This window comes from Diabrotica undecimpunctata, chromosome 1 (assembly GCF_040954645.1).
Source record: "Diabrotica undecimpunctata isolate CICGRU chromosome 1, icDiaUnde3, whole genome shotgun sequence".
In the NCBI taxonomy this organism is placed as follows: domain Eukaryota; kingdom Metazoa; phylum Arthropoda; class Insecta; order Coleoptera; family Chrysomelidae; genus Diabrotica; species Diabrotica undecimpunctata.
In genome coordinates this window covers 151860418-151879917 of record NC_092803.1, presented here as the reverse complement: position 1 = coordinate 151879917, position 19500 = coordinate 151860418, and the positions used below count along the sequence as shown (strand labels likewise).

At 31.4% G+C, this 19500-nt stretch overlaps 2 protein-coding genes across 3 annotated transcripts in view; one reads left to right on the top strand and one right to left on the bottom strand.

Moving 5' to 3' along the window:
• Positions 1-881: 881 nt before the first annotated feature.
• RpL27A (ribosomal protein L27A) lies at positions 882-5329 on the bottom strand. The gene is made up of 5 exons (XM_072520240.1): positions 5263-5329; positions 4994-5057; positions 4717-4814; positions 4399-4551; positions 882-1040 (listed from the first exon to the last, which is right to left on the bottom strand). Exons 1-5 carry the CDS (start codon positions 5263-5265, stop codon positions 912-914), a joined length of 447 nt encoding a protein of 148 aa, XP_072376341.1. The 5' UTR covers positions 5266-5329; the 3' UTR covers positions 882-911.
• Positions 5330-10967: 5638 nt separating this feature from the next.
• The window catches only part of NTPase (ectonucleoside triphosphate diphosphohydrolase NTPase), a 39318-nt gene continuing 30785 nt past the window's right edge, over positions 10968-19500 (top strand). The window contains exons 1-2 of one of the 2 annotated variants that reach the window (XM_072520237.1): positions 10968-11401; positions 12334-12457. In XM_072520237.1, coding sequence (XP_072376338.1) covers positions 11372-11401; positions 12334-12457 — 154 coding nt within the window. In that variant the 5' untranslated portion in view covers positions 10968-11371. The other variant, XM_072520239.1, reaches the window with a different exon arrangement.

Genomic DNA, 19500 nt, shown 5'->3' with positions numbered 1-19500 from the left:
ATAGTTGCAGTATCGCAAAGACTGCCCTAGAGTGGAATCCCCAAGGGAAAAGAAAAAGAGGTCGCCCAGTACAAACTTGGAGAAGATCCATCATGGACGAAATAAGAGGCCAAGGAAAGTCTTGGAATGAGGTGAAGGCCTTAGCGCAAAATAGAACCCGATGGCGCGTTTTCACTGAAGCTCTATGCTCCACTTAGGAGTTCAAGAACCTTATATATATATATATATATATATATATATATATATATATATATATATATATATCAAATACATAGATGACTTGTTTACATTAGGCATAAATTCAAGTAAATTTTGAGTAAAATTTCTTCCTATAGCAATCGAGTTTTATCGTTGATAATCTTATGCTTTCCACTCTGTCCATGATATCCCGTTACATGTGATTTGATCACATTTGTTTTGAGTTACTTTAGTTTACAACAAAAAGCCTGTTGGATGGTATACCAAATGTAACTCAATCTACTTCACCAAAAAGTTTATGAAGGAACAAAATAAAATATAAATATATTTTTGACAGAGTAGGTTCTATGTTTCAAGACAGGAAACAACCTGAGTAGAAGCACTGTCTGTGCCCATCCACATCCTAGTAAACCAGTGCCGTACTAAAAGGGTTAAGTTACACTCAACAATGTGAGCAGAATTATAAGACAGATGGCTGCACTCATAAGCACCCAAGAGAATATGTATTTAATTTATTTCATTATTCAATGGCAACAGTTCAAAATAGAACTATTTAAGTTGAATTAAAAATTAATTATTGTTTTGTACCTTACTAAATAATCAATTTGTTTTATTAGTGTACCTTTTTATCTACAACTATTGTATATATGAGAGTATTATAAAGGAAAGGAAGTAAAAAAAACTTATTTTAAAAATTTATTATCCTTAACATCTTACGCACACAATACACAGGCTCCTCCCACAGCTTTAATTTTGTCTTCTGCATTTTTTGAGAAGAATTTAGCTTTAACAATAACGGGCTGTTCAGGTAGACGACCCTTGCCAAGAAGTTTGTAGTAACCCTGCAAAAAAAAATAGCATTTGAATAAATGGTTTATTTATGTATATAAAATAAATAATGCAAAAATGTGAAATCAGTGCTTGAACATTCAACATAATAATTATGACCGCCCGTTCGTATCTATCATCATTATAACTATAAATATTTAGTGTTTTTTTGTCCTATAAATGGTCAAAAAGGTCCCAGAAATTCTCAAACTATCATATTTTTACCTTGCAACATCATTATATTTTGTCTAACATGTAGAAGTTGAGGGACACATAGTAAACAAAATTAACAGAAATAAAATTACATTTAATTTTGAAGAACTTCACAAAAGTTATGATCACTGTATTGCTAGTAAAACTTTATATATTTATATTTATATTTATAAATTTATATATTTTTCATTAGTATAGAGCAAACTTCCCAGATGTAGATCTGATATGGTGATAGAAAGTCTAAAGACTATATAGTTGATCTAAAAAGGATAGTTCAAATTAAAGATTGATGATGTAACAATACAATTAAAAACAGTATTTAAGTGTCATATTTAAAAAACAAGATAAAGTATTCAAGACCTGATGTAAAGACTAGTTCACAGATTTAATACAAGTCAAAAGAATTTAACATGACTATTTCAACTCAGACAACTAGAACAATAGTAATCAGTAAAGACCCAATAAGATATAAAATTAAATTTAATCAAGCATTGAACAAGTAACGGAAATAAAGTACATAGCGATAGCAGTGTCCAGCTAGGAAGACACTAAAAAAGAAGAAGATAGATATCAAGTAGAAAGAGCAAATAGTCTAGCAGGATGCCTTAATAACACTATATGGTGTAATCCACAAATTAACTGAAAGTTAATGTGTGTGAGATGAAATCAAGAATCTATAAATCAGTATAAGATCAATAATGACATATACATCAGGAACAAGGCCCAACAAAGACAAAACGCAGAATGCTGGAAACAGCAGAAATAAGAATACTTGGAAGAATTACAGGAAAAGAGACCAAATAAGGAGTTCGAGATCAGAGCAAAATGTAATGTACTAGGTATAAATAAGTGGTCATTAATTGAAAAAAAAATGGAACAATTATATCAGTAGAATGGAAGATACAAGAGTTTTAAAATAGCAACAGACAAATCACCACATGGTAGAAGTATTGTTCGGTGTGCAAGATATGGAACAACAATCTTCAATAGAGGCAATAACCCACCAATGAACAAGCAAAATTGCTTATGGAAAGGAATAAGTTGTATTGATAAGAATTTTAAAAACTATGGAATGGACTACACTACCAAAACACTTTTTGTGACAATTCCACTTTGTTATGGTTGCCTATAAGAGCAATTGTTTGATCAATAGTTGCTCAAAAGCACAAATGGAAAATCTGGAGCGATATAGAATTTAAAAAAAAAATACATCTATTGTTTCAGCAAATATTGCTTTTAATTGTTAAATATATTCCACATTGCTGATTACTGCTGAATATCCAGTGGGTACAAAAATCCAAGACAATTTGTTTTATACCTTGTATGAACTTATTTATTCCGCCAGGGGTAAGGTAAGTTTTGTTGATACAGGAAATGGTTCTATCATGTTGTATAACTGTTTTGTAATTAATGAGATAACTTTATTCAAAAGTAATTCAAAATCACTTCAGGGCATTCTAGTAGTTTTTGAATGAAATATCTAATTCAAAACACAATGAAGTTTGCTTCTGTCTTGCTAAAAACATTTGCACACAGATTTTTCTTTTTTACTTTTGACCCATGATAATAAAGACACTATAAGCCGCTTCAGCAATAAAAATCTCGCTTATGGTGAGCACAGTATGAATTACTTCCTCATGTATGAAAGTATTGTCTATTCTGTTTGAGTTACTTCTCATTGATTTTAATTGCTAAACTATTTGCCAAAACCATCCTTGGTGCCATTGCTAGAAACTGCTTGATATTTTGTCATTTTGCAATCCACCATTATTGCTCATAATTGAGCAATTTTGAGCAGAAACCTCAAACCACCAGATCTAGCAATGGCACCAAAACCATCCTTGGTGCCATTGCTAGAAACTGCTTGATATTTTGTCATTTTGCAATCCACCATTATTGCTCATAATTGAGCAATTTTGAGCAGAAACCTCAAACCACCAGATGTTCACCAAATAAAAATTGTATGACAATTTATGTATTAACATCAATTAATATAAAAAAAAACAAATAAGAGCTTCCTACTGAGGAGCTCCTATAAGTCCTGAAAGGACAAAATATATATATATATATATATATATATATATATATATATATATATATATATATATATATATATATATATAGCCAAATTGTAAAGGCACTACTGTGAAATCAAATCTTAACTGTCTTTTATATATCTTTATTTACTTATATTTTAAGTATTATTGGCCAGTTGTTCATGGAAGGCTCTTACTTAGATGAATCAGTATGATGTAGAATGCAATTTTAGTTTCCCCATGTCAGTTTATTTACTGTCTGCTTTGTAAATGTAAATGCACAGATTTATGCCAGAATCTGAATTTTGGTTTCGAATAAGTAGAAATCTTCAGATTTTTACTATTTTGCTTTAAATAATTAATCATTCCTGTTTTATATAATTAAAAAGGATGTTTTTCGTTGCGTTGTCAGTGTTGCCATGTCCTTATAATATATATATGTTATTTGCTTCAAATATAAAGAGATAAAGCTTTTAAAATGTACATTTTTATTATATGATTTTATGGAATCTGCAATTTTACACCTTATATAAAACATTAATGATTTATTATTTGTTTCGTTTGTTAGTAATTGCAATTATTGGAAAACATTTTTGGCATTTGCCCTTTGGATAGGTTAGCAGATAGATTTGGTATGTTTCATTTGTAATGTAAATTTCAACACTGCCAAACACCAATATTTCATTCTGTCAAACCCATTTGAGGCAATAAGAGGCTATCTTCACTGGGACAAAATGTGAAAAATGTCCTAAAAAAAATTCCAGAATCCATAAAATAATATAATAACTCTACATTCACTCTATAAATTTAGCTCCATGGAGGTTCATAGGAAGCCCTATATTTACATTGCACTATTTTGTAGGATGTCCTAGAATTAAATAATGACCGCAATACAACTGAAATAACTAATTTTCAACTTCAAACTTCAAATTCCACAAGATTTTTAATGAAACTGTGTTACTGATTATAAATGTTTGGGACTAGAAAATAATGTAGAAAGGGCTAGAATCATTTTAAGAGATGTGGATCTCAACCTGAGGTTATTCAAAAGCAGGTAAAAATAGGACACTTTAAAAATAATCATAAATGATGAAACACTACAAAATATTTTAGAAATACTTACAGCTTTAACAATGTCGATGACTGGGGCCTTTCCCTCTGGATTTTCCTTGTATTTTAGCCTAGTTTGTTCACTAACTAGTGTCCATAATTTGTCTAGGTTAATAGCTGGGCACCATTTTGAGTTTTTCCTTACATGGTAGTTCCTCATACCCAACTAAAAACAAAATAATCTTAGATATTGGATAATTTAGGCTAAATATTCATCTAAAGAAAATTAAGTCAGTAATTGAACAATAATCAGTAATTTTCATACCGCCCGTTCTAAAAATCATCATTTGAACAGTTTTATTATTAACAAACATGTAAAACTAAAATTTACCTTTCCGAAGTATCCAGGATGGTACTTGTCGAAGTTGATTCTGTGATGGTGCATACCACCAGCATTACCACGACCTCCAGGATGCTTGCGGTGTTTACCTAAAAATAAATAATTTTAGATGGAGAATTACCTATTTATACAATGAGAGACATTGAGATTTAATCAGAAACGAACATTAATCAATGATATTCATACCGCCCGTTCGGTTAATCATCACTTTGGAAAAACTATTGTTATTTTCATTAATTCTGCTTAATTAGGATCAAAATGTACTTACCGATACGGCCGTGACCGTGGCTTACATGTCCTCTTAGTTTCCTAGTTTTCTTTCTGTGTGTCGACTAAAAACAGAACTCAATTTAACCATCATCAAAGTCAATTTGTAAAATAATATATTAAAAATAAACATATTAAAATCTATACTACTTTAATTTATATGAAAATAAGTTCTAAAACAATTCTGAATCGTAAATTTGTACAAAAAGTAAAGGATGACTAAAATATTTTTAAAATTAAAAACTTCCAACAAAAATACACAACACTCACCATGTTGACGGAGAATGAAGAACTTAACAAGGTTGGCCAACTGTTAAATTGAAAATCTGAAAATAAATGTTTTGTGCAGAGTTATGTTTTGTGTAACACTGACATTAGATATTTAGTCAACTTTACGAGACATTATTTTTTGTAAAAATAAAAATATAATTTTTTTTATTTTTTGATATTTGATTGTTAAACTAGTTCATGTTAAGCACAAATCACCTATAGTTAAGTTGCAAAATACTGAATAAAACAAAATAAAAAATATTTTAGAACAAGCTTTGTTTTATTTTTATACATTTATAGATATAGCTTTAAAACACTTTTGAATCATTTTATTTACTCTGAAACGAAAACATTGGCTAAAATCTTATCAGAAATAAAAAAATATATCAATTAATTATGGGCTAAAATTTATTAAAAGTTTGTTTATGACGTCTGCTGACGAAATATTATAATTCTGCCATGCTCACTAAAAATTTACTTGTAAATTTATATTGTTCTCTTTAAAGGTCGATTTATACACATCCGTGCGGTGTCCGTGCCATGTCCGTTCCGTGTCAGTGCCGAGTCCAGCTATTTTTAATGTTATATTTACATACAACCGCGTTGTAGCAGGATGCGTACCGGGCCGAATAGAGAAGAAATGATTACATATTTCTGTGTAAAAGAGGGTTGAAAATATAGAGGCTTGGATAGAAGATCTCACAGATTACCACAGAATAAATAACAATCAGATTGCCCACTCTCAGATGCCGCCTTTGAAGTGTGTCAGGACGCGATCGCCATATTTTAAACGGAAACATAAACTCGAATTGGAAAATTTGTAACAAGCTACGACAGAACTGTAATTTAAATTTTTAGAGATTAATAATTTAGTAAATTTAAAATAAGTTAATCTATTCTTTAACTAAAAGTACGAATTAAATAGTGCATATTATGTCTATAGTTGCCGTAAATAAATTAAACCGGGTTAATTTTTCTATGTACTTCTTCTTCTTCAACCTTAATTAATCCAACTTTGGACATAGGCCTCTCATAAATCAATCCAGTGTTTTCTATTTTGCGCCGCTTGCTTCCAGTTGTGTCCTCCGATCTACTTAATGTCATCAGCCCATCTCATTTGCGGTCTTCCTCTGCTTCTCTTTCCTAACCATGGACTCCATTGTTGTATTTCGTGGTTCCATCTTTTATCCTTCAGTCGGGTATTGTGTCCTGCGAAGCTCCATTTTAATTTGGAAGCATGTTCTCCTGCGTCTTTTACTTTGGTTTTTCTGATGTGTTGTTGTGGGAGCATACACTGGTATAACCTTGATCTTGGTTTTATTATCTGGTATGGTGTGTGTGAGATACATTTTGACAAGAAATCCTACTCCACCATATGTTTCGTCTATTTTTGCTGTGTAGTATAGGCGATTTCCAGAGTTTAGATGCATGCATTGTTCGCCTCTTTTTTTCACTTCTGACAGTCCTACAATATCCCACTTTATCTTGGATAGTTCTTCTTCTAATTCGTAGACCTTTTCATTTTTAGCCATCGGTTGGATGTTGTATGTGGCTAGCAGTAACTGTTTTTGTTTGTTCGTATCTATTTTGGCGCGTTTTGTTGAACTTGTGCCTCCTCCACAATCCGTGAGGCTGAACAGTTTTCTCTTGTGATTCTGAGCTGCTAGCTCTACCCACCTATGGTATCGTCCCAGTTTGTTTCAAGTTCAACATGTTGTATTTTGTGGGTTATATTGGCATTAAAACACCACGCTTGCCGGACGGGTTGGTGAGTGTTCGCAGTATCACAGCCGGTTAAACCAGTATTTGATTTTCGCCTGCGACTTGGTGGTACCGCACCTATCAGGAATTGTATTCCTTAGCCACGGGCCACTAATGACACAGCTACTGACCTGTCTCATGTCCTCAGTACATCCGAGGGTACTTATTTGGCGAAGCCTTATTCATAGAGGAAAGTGCCCAAATGTGGACCATCCTCCTAAAGCGGACCCCTAGTTTTTCTTGGTACATTTTAATTTGAATCGTGGCAACAATGAGTGCAAATGGTGTATTAGAGTTCCATGACTCAGTGGTGAAGTGCAGAAGCCGGCTACGTCACTTATTGCTTGCCAGTCGTCTTGCACGTGTGTTAGTTGTGTGGAAAGTTTTTACGTTGTGTTATATTTTTCATTATTTCTTCGAGATATTAGCAGGTAAGCTATTCATTCTATATATTATTTTAAATAATAGGGTTTGAGGTCATTGTTTCTCACTAATATAGTTCATATAATGATGAGGTTAAAAAATTATGACATTATTAAAATGTATTCTATAGTAGCTTAATCCGGACCCCCGTAGTTGCCTAAATCGGACCCCTTATTTTTTAGATTTAAAACTTCGCTGTTATGCAACTTCGCTGTTATGCACTTCTATGATTTGCAATTTTGTTACAGATTAAAAATCAATTAAATGGGGAAGGTCGAACAGAGAAAGTGGAGTCCGTCTAAAATGCCTAAGGCCATTGATGCAGTTCGAAATAAGAAGATGGGGTGGAAGAAGGCAAGTAAATATTTTAATGTGCCGAAGACAACGCTGATGAGATTAAGCAAAGATAAGTATGGTACGCCTATCGAAGCAGCACAAACAAAAAGAAGCAGACCTACAATATTGGGCAAAAATCTGGAAGACGAGCTAGTCCAATATTGTTGTGCAATGGAAGCATCGTTTTTTGGACTCACTAGAAGTGATTTAAGAAGAATGGCCCAGAGAAATAGCATTAATCATCCATTCAAAGAAGAAATAGCTGGTAAAAAGTGGGCCAATCTATTTCTTAAACGGCACAAAACAAAACTGTCAGAAAGAAAGCCCACTGGAACATCTTATAGCAGGGCCCTTGGGTTCAATAAGGAAAATGCGCAGAAATTTTATCAACTCCTGAATGATTTGTACGTTAAAAATGAATTTACTCCGGATAGAATCTATAACGTAGACGAGAGCGGAATTAGTGTGGTGCAGTCTAAAATATCCATAGTTATAGCCGTTAAGTAAGGTAAAAGGCAGATTGCTGCCCTGACATCAGGAGAACGAGGAGCCCTTATAACGATTGTTGCTTGTATGAATGCCACTGGCTCATTCGTACTTCCTTTAATGATTTTTCCGAGAAAAAATATGAGTGAACAACTGAAAAAAAGAGCGCCATCAAGAACAATTTTTGCAGTGCATCCGTCAGGTTGGATTCAAATCAACTCCTTCACTCAATGGTTGAAGGAATTTATCGACTTTGTCCATCCTGCAAAGGAGAAACCTGTGCTGTTACTCTTAGATGGCCATTATAGTCACAATCAAAATATTGAAGAGATCGATTTGCCTAGAACACACCATGTTACCATTGTGTCCATACCACCTCACTCCTCACACAAACCTCAACCTTTGGACAAAAGTTTCATGGGTCATCTCAAAACTACCCACTCAACAAAGAGCTGTTTTCTGATGCCGAATATATTGAAGAAGCAAACAAAATGCGAGATTCATCTTTCTACGAATTCATGTCAAAGCAAAAAACGGCAGGTAATGAAAGCTCTACAGGTAATCCTGTGTTACCATCTACATCTGACAATCCTCATAGTCCAAAATCGTCTATGATAAGCCCGTTTGAAATTACTCCTATTCCAAAAATCAAAAAAAGGATCACTAATAGGTGACGGACAGCCTGCAGTTCAACAATCATCACAGTTTCTCCTTATAAATTCAAGTTGATGGAATCTAAAAAAGCTAAGGAAGCTAAAGAAGCCATGAAAACTGAACGGCAAGAACGTGATCAAAGTTTCAAAGGCAACCGCGGCATAAAAGGTTGTTCGACAGCAGAGCCTTCTAGAAAAGGGAAAGAGATAGTAAAAAGATGTCTAAATTTTGAGAAACAAGAATCAGACACCGAAGATGAAATCAGTGTCTCTTCTGGAACAGCTGAATTGGACATTATTCCAGGAATGTCACCATCTAAAGAGGATGACGCTTTGTGCATGTTTTGTGACAGAAAATATTCGGAAGATTGTAAAGACGAACTTTGGGTCTTGTGTATTATGTGTTCGTTGTGGGCTCATGTGGATTGTGCTGGGGTTGATAAGGATGCCTACATATGCGATTTTTGCAGATAAATTAATAATTGTGCTAAATATTTTTGTATATTTTATGTTTTATATTGGAAATTGTTGCAATATACGTCTATTTAGAAAGTAGATCATGTTTTCTTTTATTTAATACTTTTTTCCAATTATTGGTACAACTTTATTAATAATTTTTAAGGGAGTCCACTTTTAGCAACTATTTTCCGAATTCACCAAAGGCTGGATTTTGGAAAATACATTAATTAATATAAATACAATAATTTTTTATATTAATTTTTAATTATTATTAATGAAAGTTGAGTATAAATGAATTATAACATTATGAAGTAAATGGTATGTACTTTTATAATATTTTTTTGCTATTTTTCATACGCATGAATCGAAAAACAAAATGGGGGTCCAGTTTTAGGCATTTTCCTCTACCTGTCCTGTATATCTACAGGAGCGTTACCTATTAGCCATTAGGACGTGCAGTGTCGGAGTTGAGGACTTCTTCGCCCAGTCTGTCTTGCACAAAGTACTGAAGGACCTCTACTCAGTTCAGCGTCCCTCCTCTACACAAGCTGAGATCAGCACGTTTTTTTTTCTATGCACATCAAATAAAATTTCACCGAACAGCACTGGATCCGTTTAAAATATGGCTGATTCCGTCTGCGCAAACAAGATGCGCGTTTTTATCTTGACAAGCAGAGGGGGCGTTCTTATTGTTTATTATTCTGTAGCATTACTACTTGATGAAGTGGAAGAGCTAGAGCAGAAAAGGCGAAACAAAGAAGACGGAGTGTGCATTTTATGTGGAATAAAAGACAAGGCGAAGGAGAATTTAAAATATACAGAGAATAATTGGACGATGAAACAAAATTTCACGAATATTTTAGAATGTTTCAGTACTCACAAAACAATAAAATCGTGTTTATATAAGTTCGTGCGGTCCGTGTCATTTTCGTGCATCGCCAGTACCGAAAACAAAAATATCGTTTGGGATTAATTTTAAGCCGGGCACGGACGGCCCCCTCCAGAAGTTATGATGTTATGGTTTTTTATATGTATTAAAGAAAAAAAAAGTACTGGTCATTCTAAAATATTCGGGAAATTTTGTTACATCGTCCAATAATTCTCTGTATATTTTAAATTTTCTTTCGGGTTGTCTTTTTTCTCCACATAGGATGCATATTATATATTTTTTGTTTCCGCCCATTCTGTTCTTGTTTTTCATTAAGTAATATTGTCAAAACAGTGAGATCTTCTATCCAAGCCATATTTTTTCATATTTCAATCCTCTTTTACACAGAAATATGTAATAATGTTTTCTTCTCTATTCAGCCCGGTACGCACTCTACTACAACGCGGTTTTATGTAAATATATCATTAAAAATATCCGGACTCAGCTCTGACGCGGAACGGACATGGCACGAATATGTATAAATCGACCTTTAGAATAGATTATTCTTTTTTTTTTTTGTTGGGCACTGTCATAACATGGAACGGACACGGTACGGAATGGCACGGATATGTATAAAAACCTTAATAGATATTATCGGCGGGTTGTTTAAATTACTGTCAGAATTTATCTATTTATGATAAAAGTGGTATAGATTTTACACCACTTATTATCAAACATTATAGTGATAATGTTTAGTTTATAAATTAATCTTATATCAGTGTTGTGTATCTTAAGATAAATTATTGAACGAAGTTCAGTTCAAGTTTTAAAATCAATTTCAAGACTGGTTGTCATCGTTATATATCATATCTTATAGTTTAATTGTTATTCAACATTATTTAAACAGCATAATCAGCAAGTTACTTTCGCAGTCTGATAATTAAACACATTAAGTTGAAGTTGTCTTTGTTGAATGGTGAATGGTGAAATAAAGTTCAAAAATCACACTGCGCGGTCATAGAACATTGCATTACACGGGCAAAACCTCAAATAATTTCAAAATCAATAATTAGAATTAGTATAGAAAAAACATTTATTTCGGAGTTAAAAATAGAAAATAAACATGACTAACGCAGAATTGCGTAAAAGAAAGGTAAGAGGAATTTTAAAGTTACAGGTGTTTTGCAGACGTGGGACCGATGTGACGGTCATCCATGTCTTCTGTTTTATTTATTACTAAATAGTTTATTAAACAAATTTTATTTAAATTTTTATTTTTATTAACATGACTGATATGTATTATTTACCTGTAAGTATATTTTTCTTGACAACTACGTTTTTTTATGAACTAACCTCACTTTTAAGGGGAACATTTGTATTTTTCTCTAATAAAACAAATGATAAAACCGTCGAGGTTTTAAAGTAAATTCATTTATTGATAATATTAAAAATTTATGTTTTGCTTGCTTCCAACATCAAGAATCTAGAAAAATTATGCAGGTTTTAAGGTATTATAATTCACAATTTTTTTTGATTCTCATTGTCTTATTATTCACAGACCACAACTTATTATTCCTGTAGTCACTAAACATCTATGGTATTTGCTAGTATTAATTCCGGAATTGTTTTTGTCTACGACATATTAAGTTTGCTTCTTTGATATATGTTATATACCCATACACCATGAAACTCCCTAATTAGATATTACTGTTTCACTAAGTATGTTTCAATTTCAAATAATTTTGGTGATACTGTTTTTTTGTAATAAAGCTATTTTTAAATATATATTCTATTTTCTTTTGTTTTCAATTTCACTTTTCCACATTATACTGTTATAATCTCAATGGCTTTAGGTACATATTATTTGGTCGTAACTTTCTAAAGTTCAATACTTCTAACTAACTGCTCATATCTGTAAAAATTTAGTAATTATCAGTAATTTCTAACATTTATCTTGATTCTTTTTCCTTCATTTTCTTACTACATATCTCAAACTTACCTGATCATTAGCAAACTGGATAGGATATATAAAAATAAATGCCCCCATGTGTAATATTTTTTTAATATATTATTTCTTATTTTCAGAATAAACAGCACAATGATAGGCCAAAGAAAGGGCCATCAAAGAAGAAGAAAGAAGCTGGTATATCGATGCATGTATCACTGTTGTGTTTAATTTTAAGTGGAACTGTTTTTACAGTATTTATAAGTAAGTAGATGTTTTATTTAATATATTTAAAGACTAGGCATCAATTTTCAATATGTTTCCTGGTTTTCTATGCAATAATAACGAAGAATATAGACGCTTATAGAAGAATTGTTTACTGTTATTTTTGAAAGTCGGCAAAAAGTGAGTCGGGTGGAACGCATGTGGTACCACGTACCACTAAGGGGCGGTCATGTCAGCTCTATTATTACTTCTAAAATATGAAAGAGTGGGGCAATAAATGAAACTTTAGATATTTTTATATGTAGATGCTGCGTGGTCGTAGAATAGGATTAAATTTTTGCGTTTTATAAAATTTTTTAGAGAAAATAATATTATTTTAACTTTTAATAAATTAATCTTTTCAGAAAAATTATTATGATTCAAATTTTTAATTGAAATATGTACAAATCTTAAGTATAAATCAGTTTAAGACTAAATTGTAATAATTTCACCAATATTCATTCATTGTGAAAATGATGTTTTAGATACTACTAGTTGTTATTTTAAAACAAGATTAAATAGTACCCATACAGCGTAAAAACTTTCATATATACTATTCATTAAAAGGTACTGTTAAATATTTCAAAAATATATTAGGAATGCTTTTTGTTGTTATTAAAAAATTATGGATGAAATGGAAGTTTGGAAGTTTCGGCGAAATGGAAAATTTCATAATTTAGTAAAAAGTTTCATTGAATACTTTTTTTTTAATTGAAATTTTTTAAAAATGTTTCGTTAATTTCTGGGCAGAAAAACAGTATAATAAAAACTTATGTGACGGTTTTTCGTTGTGTTGGAACAAACCTATTTTTAATTCAAAGTTATACAATTAAAAAAATAAATACTTTGAATATTGTAAATATCATACATTTTTAACTTTTAAAATTAAAAATTTAACAATTTAATATAATAAAAATAAAGATTTTATTGTGAAACAACAAAAAAAAAGACAGTTTGCAAATCAATGGCATCGAAATTTGTTTAGGAGTAGATGCAGTTACCCGTTCGTACTCCTTTCCCACTTCCCCCTAACTAGATATTTCATTATGAAATTTTCGCCACGGCGCCACGCTTTGAGTTTATGCAGCCACCCTCAGGAGGAGTGTTTTGAAGTATAAACCGTAACCAAATCGCCCATTTGAACTGCTCTTCTATAAGCGTCTATATTCTTTGATAATACAGTAAAAGCTGAGTAACCTGGATACAGTCATTGGAATCCTCTATATGGATGGTGTTAGCATCACTAGACCAAGCCCCAAAATTGATTTTGAGATATTTGCGAGATATTTTACTCTATTAAAATTCAGTATATGTTACAATTGTTGTAATTTTTTGTTTTTGAATAGTTTTTTATATTTTTTCCGAGTTTGAGATAGTAACTTGCTAATGTAGAATAAAAAAGAAAAAAACTGTAAAAAGGCTTTTGGTCAACTTATGATTTTTGGAACATTGTGCAGTTGTGTTATTATACATCAATAGACCAAATGACATGGATGACATTTGGTCTAGTGATATGCAACTAAAATATTACTTTTAGTGAATGAATAGTAGGCCACAAGCTATTTTTTCTTTTTGAGTATGACAATAAAAGTTGTTGTTTTGAACATTTTGTATTACTTAAGAACTTAATCAAAAATATAGAAAACTTAAACTCGGCGTTAACAGTACCATTTCTGAATATTATGAAAATAGTAAGTAAGCATTACTTATCTTGTATCCCAAAGTCTACTCCATCAAATCTGTCAATGTCATCTTCTGTATTGTTACTGTATGTGGAGTTTTACAGATTAAAGATCTTAAGTCTTTAAGCTTAGGCACAGAAAGTGGCTTGCCTGTGGGAGAAAGAGGAATCAAGTGGTTACTTAGGGATTGCATTACAATGGGCCATCCTTTTTGAAGTTTCTTGTGAAGATCTACTTCAACTTCACTAGTGATAAATTCGGTGTTCATAGATATACTCAGTGGTTTATTCTTTCTTATTTCAATTTGTCTTGTTTTAAGCCAATTTTACCTTACTGTTTTCTATGTCTGATTTACAGTTTGTAATCATAGTTTCCAACTTCTTTGTTCCAATGAATTCTTCTTATTTCATTCTGTGAACTACTAATGAGTTCTTTTTACGGAACTTCTTTATCACATTTAGGTAATCATCAACAGTATATTGTTGACATTTTGTTGACATTTTAGGGTACTTTCAATAACTCCAAAATCACTATCATTGGGTAAAAAACTATGACAAGAAAGAGATGTAATTTTTTCAATGGTGGAATGAGTTTTTAAAATCGTTTTTAGAAGCAAAACTATTTTGATCTTGCAGTGTTGGCTGCCACAAGAGTCTGACCACAAAATTACATGTTTTGCAGAAGTAACAATTTTTTCAATGTTTCTTAAGATGACCTCCTACTTCCTGGGATCCCCGACCACCTTCACCTTCTATCCAAAATAACAATGATCTTTGTTATCCTTGCCGCTATGGATACCAAGGTTGTAAATACATAATTGATGCTTATAATATACAATATTTGTCGGAATTCTCAGAAGGGAAAGAGTTTTTTCTAAATCAAAATAAAAGGTTTCCACTTCTGGTTGATCTTTGTTCATCTTCATGTCTAGCTTTCTCCTAGATTGTGCATTTTCCACTTCTTCTAAATGCACATTTTTTTCTTCCTTCCACTTGCTTATTTTTTTTGTTATCTGAGTCATTTTTAATTTCTAATTCTAAACAATTGCATCTACTACAGGTATCCTCTTCAACATTTTTCTTTGAAGATTTAATCGTTTTAAAAATATTTTTTTGTAAAATGAAAATTTAAGAGGATCATTGTGTGCTTCAATATACAATTCATACATTTTACTTAATGTTGTGTCTTCTTTCAGGTATTTCTTCCTGTGTTAGCTCTTCTGTAATGTGACTTGTAATTGGGGAATTTCATTATGGGCTCAATTACTTTTTGCACACAATGTTCGTTGGACGTGTGCATTGACACTGTTGCATTGACTTTGCAACTTGATATTCTCAAGGTTTGTAAAAAAGAAAGGTTTACACACTGTCACAGCAGATATTGTGTATATCCTGGTAATATTTCTTTTGTTACTTGTTTTTGCTCTTTTATGCTTTATTGGGACTTCGAAAACATTTGAACAAATTATAGCCCTTTGAGCATCATGAGATTCAACATGGTAAAACTTATCAAATTCTTTTTTGGCGTTATCCACACCAATCTTTTCCAAACACTTACATTTACAAAGATACATACGGAATTGTTTTGATTCTATACATGCATTTCTCTGTGTGAAGTAACCCTCGTTTTGAATACAGCTTTTTTTCTTGATTCGCGACTTTGATTTATGTACCTATTTACGTTTTCTCCCTTTTCTTGGTCTTCTCTTGGGCGAATAGTTTTTATCACTTGAAGATTTTTAAGTTCCTCTTTAATATTGTCATTTACTTGTGTAATAATACCTTCACTGTTTAATGCGCTTTCCTCTTCTTGATTTTGTTCTTGCTGAGGTATAAAGTTACTTGTTTCTCCTTTAGAAGTTGAAGGCATCTGCCAATATAAATTTAATTTAATAACACATACTTATACATCGATGAAAATTCCAACTTTGTCGCAAAAAGCTGATAAAATGTTGGTACAGATATACGATCGGTATAATCATATTAATTTATAGATCTTTATTTTGTTTGCTTACCTGTACATATTCTAGTTTATGTAACCATCGCACTGGCGAGTTCTTGATTTAACATTGTTCATTTTCAATTGTACCTATAATGGTTATTTTATAAAAAAAAATTGAATCAAAAACTGCTACTTAACCTAAACGCCTTAAAAACTTGTTGGCAACAACGTTCATGTACATATATGTTGCCAAATATTCGATTTCTATCTATCTATACAGCCCTTGCTGTCCAATTTTGGATATAGGCCTCCTCTTTGGTGATTACCTGCAGATCATAATGTTAAAATTTAACGTAGCTAAAGTGGAATCCTGATTTTGAATATTATGTTACGTGCCCGAAATCAGTGTTCAATAAAGTGTGTATCAGCTCGACGGTAAAAATTCGATATCTTTTGATCCAAGTGTCCTATCGACAAAAATCAAGATGCGTTTTAAAGGTAAAGAGTGCAGATTTCGTATGTAGGTTTTGTAGTTTGCCGCGATTAAACTCAGTTTTTATAAAGGTGTTAAATATTGTTTTGAAGCTTAAAAATTATAGGAAATAAATTCAACATTTCAACAACATTCAAAACAACAAACACATATATTTTGTTTTATATTTGAGATATATTTTGTCTAAAACCAAACCTAACAATGAACAAGAAAGGACAAAGAATTGCATTTATAAAACACCTTGTGAATGCGATCAGTTTTATTTAGGTGAAACATCAAAGCCATTAAATGTTAGAATAAGCGAACATCAATCTTATATTAAAAATCGAGAATTTGATAGATCTCAAATATGTAAACACGCATGGGATAATGAACATAGGGTTCAATGGAATGATTCAAATATAGTCATAAAAGAAACGGATGGTAGAAAGAGAAAAATCAAAGAAGCGGCTCTAATTATGCTAAATGAGACCAATTGTGTCGCAAATTCCTCAGCAGAATGTAGTTGGATCTGGTTACCCATATTAAAAGAGGAAGTTATTAAAAGTAAAATACCAGTATTAGTTAGTCGGTAACCTATAGAGGATACATTATTTATGTTTTTTAAATAACAAACATATAAAATCAGAATTTGGTGTTTATTGAAAGTAAACTAAATGCACGACCAAATACTTACCATGTCGGGGTAGTATTATGAGGTTTTTTTCCTGGTTTTTCTCTCCTAATTTACTATGGAATCACTAACAGGAGATTTTTACTGTCATCATGGCATGCGTTTGTCTTTTTAAAGACTAATTACATGCTATGATTTTTTCTGACGGATATTCTTAAGTTAAAGTTGATTTCATGTAATCGAATAAACCATCTTACAAGTAAAGTCGTCCCAGGAGCACAACTCAACAATATTGGCAATATCATTTTAAAGTCGTCTACTTTAAAATGTATAATGTATGTCTGAATTTTCAATATAAATGGGTCAGGACAGCCTTACACCTAACGGTAGAAAGGCTTAGGACTAAGTAAAGTAAAGTAATGAGTCAGATAAAATAAATTATTAGAAGAATTTTTCACCAAGTAACAAAAAAACAAAATTTGTTTAATTTACTAATGTTTGTATTTTGAGAACGATTTCCGAAGTGGAAATTGAAACGTCAATAAAATAATTTAACCTTTAATTGTGGCTTATTCCCATTTAAATATGTGTTAAATAAATAAACGTGTTGCGATTCTTGTCATCTTTTACGATTATCGTGAGATAAATAAAATTGATCACTTTTAGAGATCAATCTTTAAAACCTATGACATGAAATTTCAATTTTGAGTTGTGGCAGGAAATATGAGGCAATTGAAATATTAACAAAAAACGCAGAATTTAATGTTTTACATTTTAAACGATCGCATGTCACGGGAAATGCCTTCAAGAAGATGATTTTGAGAGTAGATCCTAACAGAAGTTTGTTTCTTTTGAAAAACCTACTAGTTTAATTAAAAAAAAGTTTTAAACGTTTTAGATTGTTTGTTATGTGAAAGTTTAAATCTAGCGTTTTTAGGGATATTTCAAATGCATCGCATTTGTTGCCAAAACTCAAAAATAAAATTCCATGCTATAGGTTTTGAAGATTAAGCTCTAATAATCAAAACTTTTTAGTGGCCAGTCATTAAAAGATATATATTGTATCGATCTCACGAGAATCATAAAAAATGGCAAAAATATAGCCACTTTTATTTATTTAACACCTTTATAAACTCTAAGTTTACTTGCGGTAAAATAAAAAAAAATGCATACGAAAGCTAAACTCTTTACCTTTAAAACGCATCTTAATTTTTGTCGATAGAACAGTTGAATCAAAAGATATCGAATTTTTACCATCGCGCGTAGAGCTGATACAAGTTTTATTGAACATTAATTTCGCGCTCGTAACTGACATTCAAAATCGATGGTCTCTTCAAGCGTTGTTTGTGAAAAAACGGTTTATTCTACACAAAAAGTGCTAATAAACATTTTTTTTTTAATTATCTCAGCTACATTTTTTATTTAAAATATTTGTTTCTACGGCGTACGGATTCTTGTTAATCGATTTTTTTGCGTTTTTACCCTCCTACGAGGGGAGTTTTAGGGGGAAGCCCGGAGGTAAAAATGGTAAACTTTTTTGGGGTCCCAAAATATTCTCGGCAAAATTCAGCTTCTTCGTACGATTTTTCGAGGTTGAGTGGCATTTTCGTCTCTGACGACTGGAGTATTATGTTTACATAAGGTTTCATTATATATATATATATATATATATATATATATATATATATATATATATATATATATATATATATAAATAACAAGATCTAATAATGTAACAATATCTTCTTTACAATACTTTTAGTTGCTCTGATAGTTTTTGTCTCTTTCTAATTATCTTTCTTGTAAGGACGAATTATTCATTAATTTTCAGTCTTTTCATTTAACATCTTTCTATTAGGTATTGTATTTATTATTTCAAAATTTTAGTCACTTCTTTGTTAAAAAATATAAATTTGGAAATTATGAGATGCTATGTAGTTGCTATAAACTGATAAGTCACTTATATGAGCTAATTCATTGCCTTGTATTGAACAATGTAAAGTGATTTTTATATTGTAAAATTTAAAATAAACAAAATAATAAAAATGAGAGTAAATTAGAGAATATTTTAACAAATAGTAGTATATGGTGAGCCAGCCCCAACTTAATAAAGGGAATCAGTAGTAAAACACAAATAATACATATGAAATAATTCAGATTTTCAAACATTTACTTGGTAATAAAGATTTGAAGGTGAAATGTGCATCATATGCTCATGAAAAACAGTAATTGGCATTGGTAAATCATCTTCATAGTATCAAAATCTTATAAAACAATCCACATGGGTGGAATATAAAAAAATGGTAGTGAATAA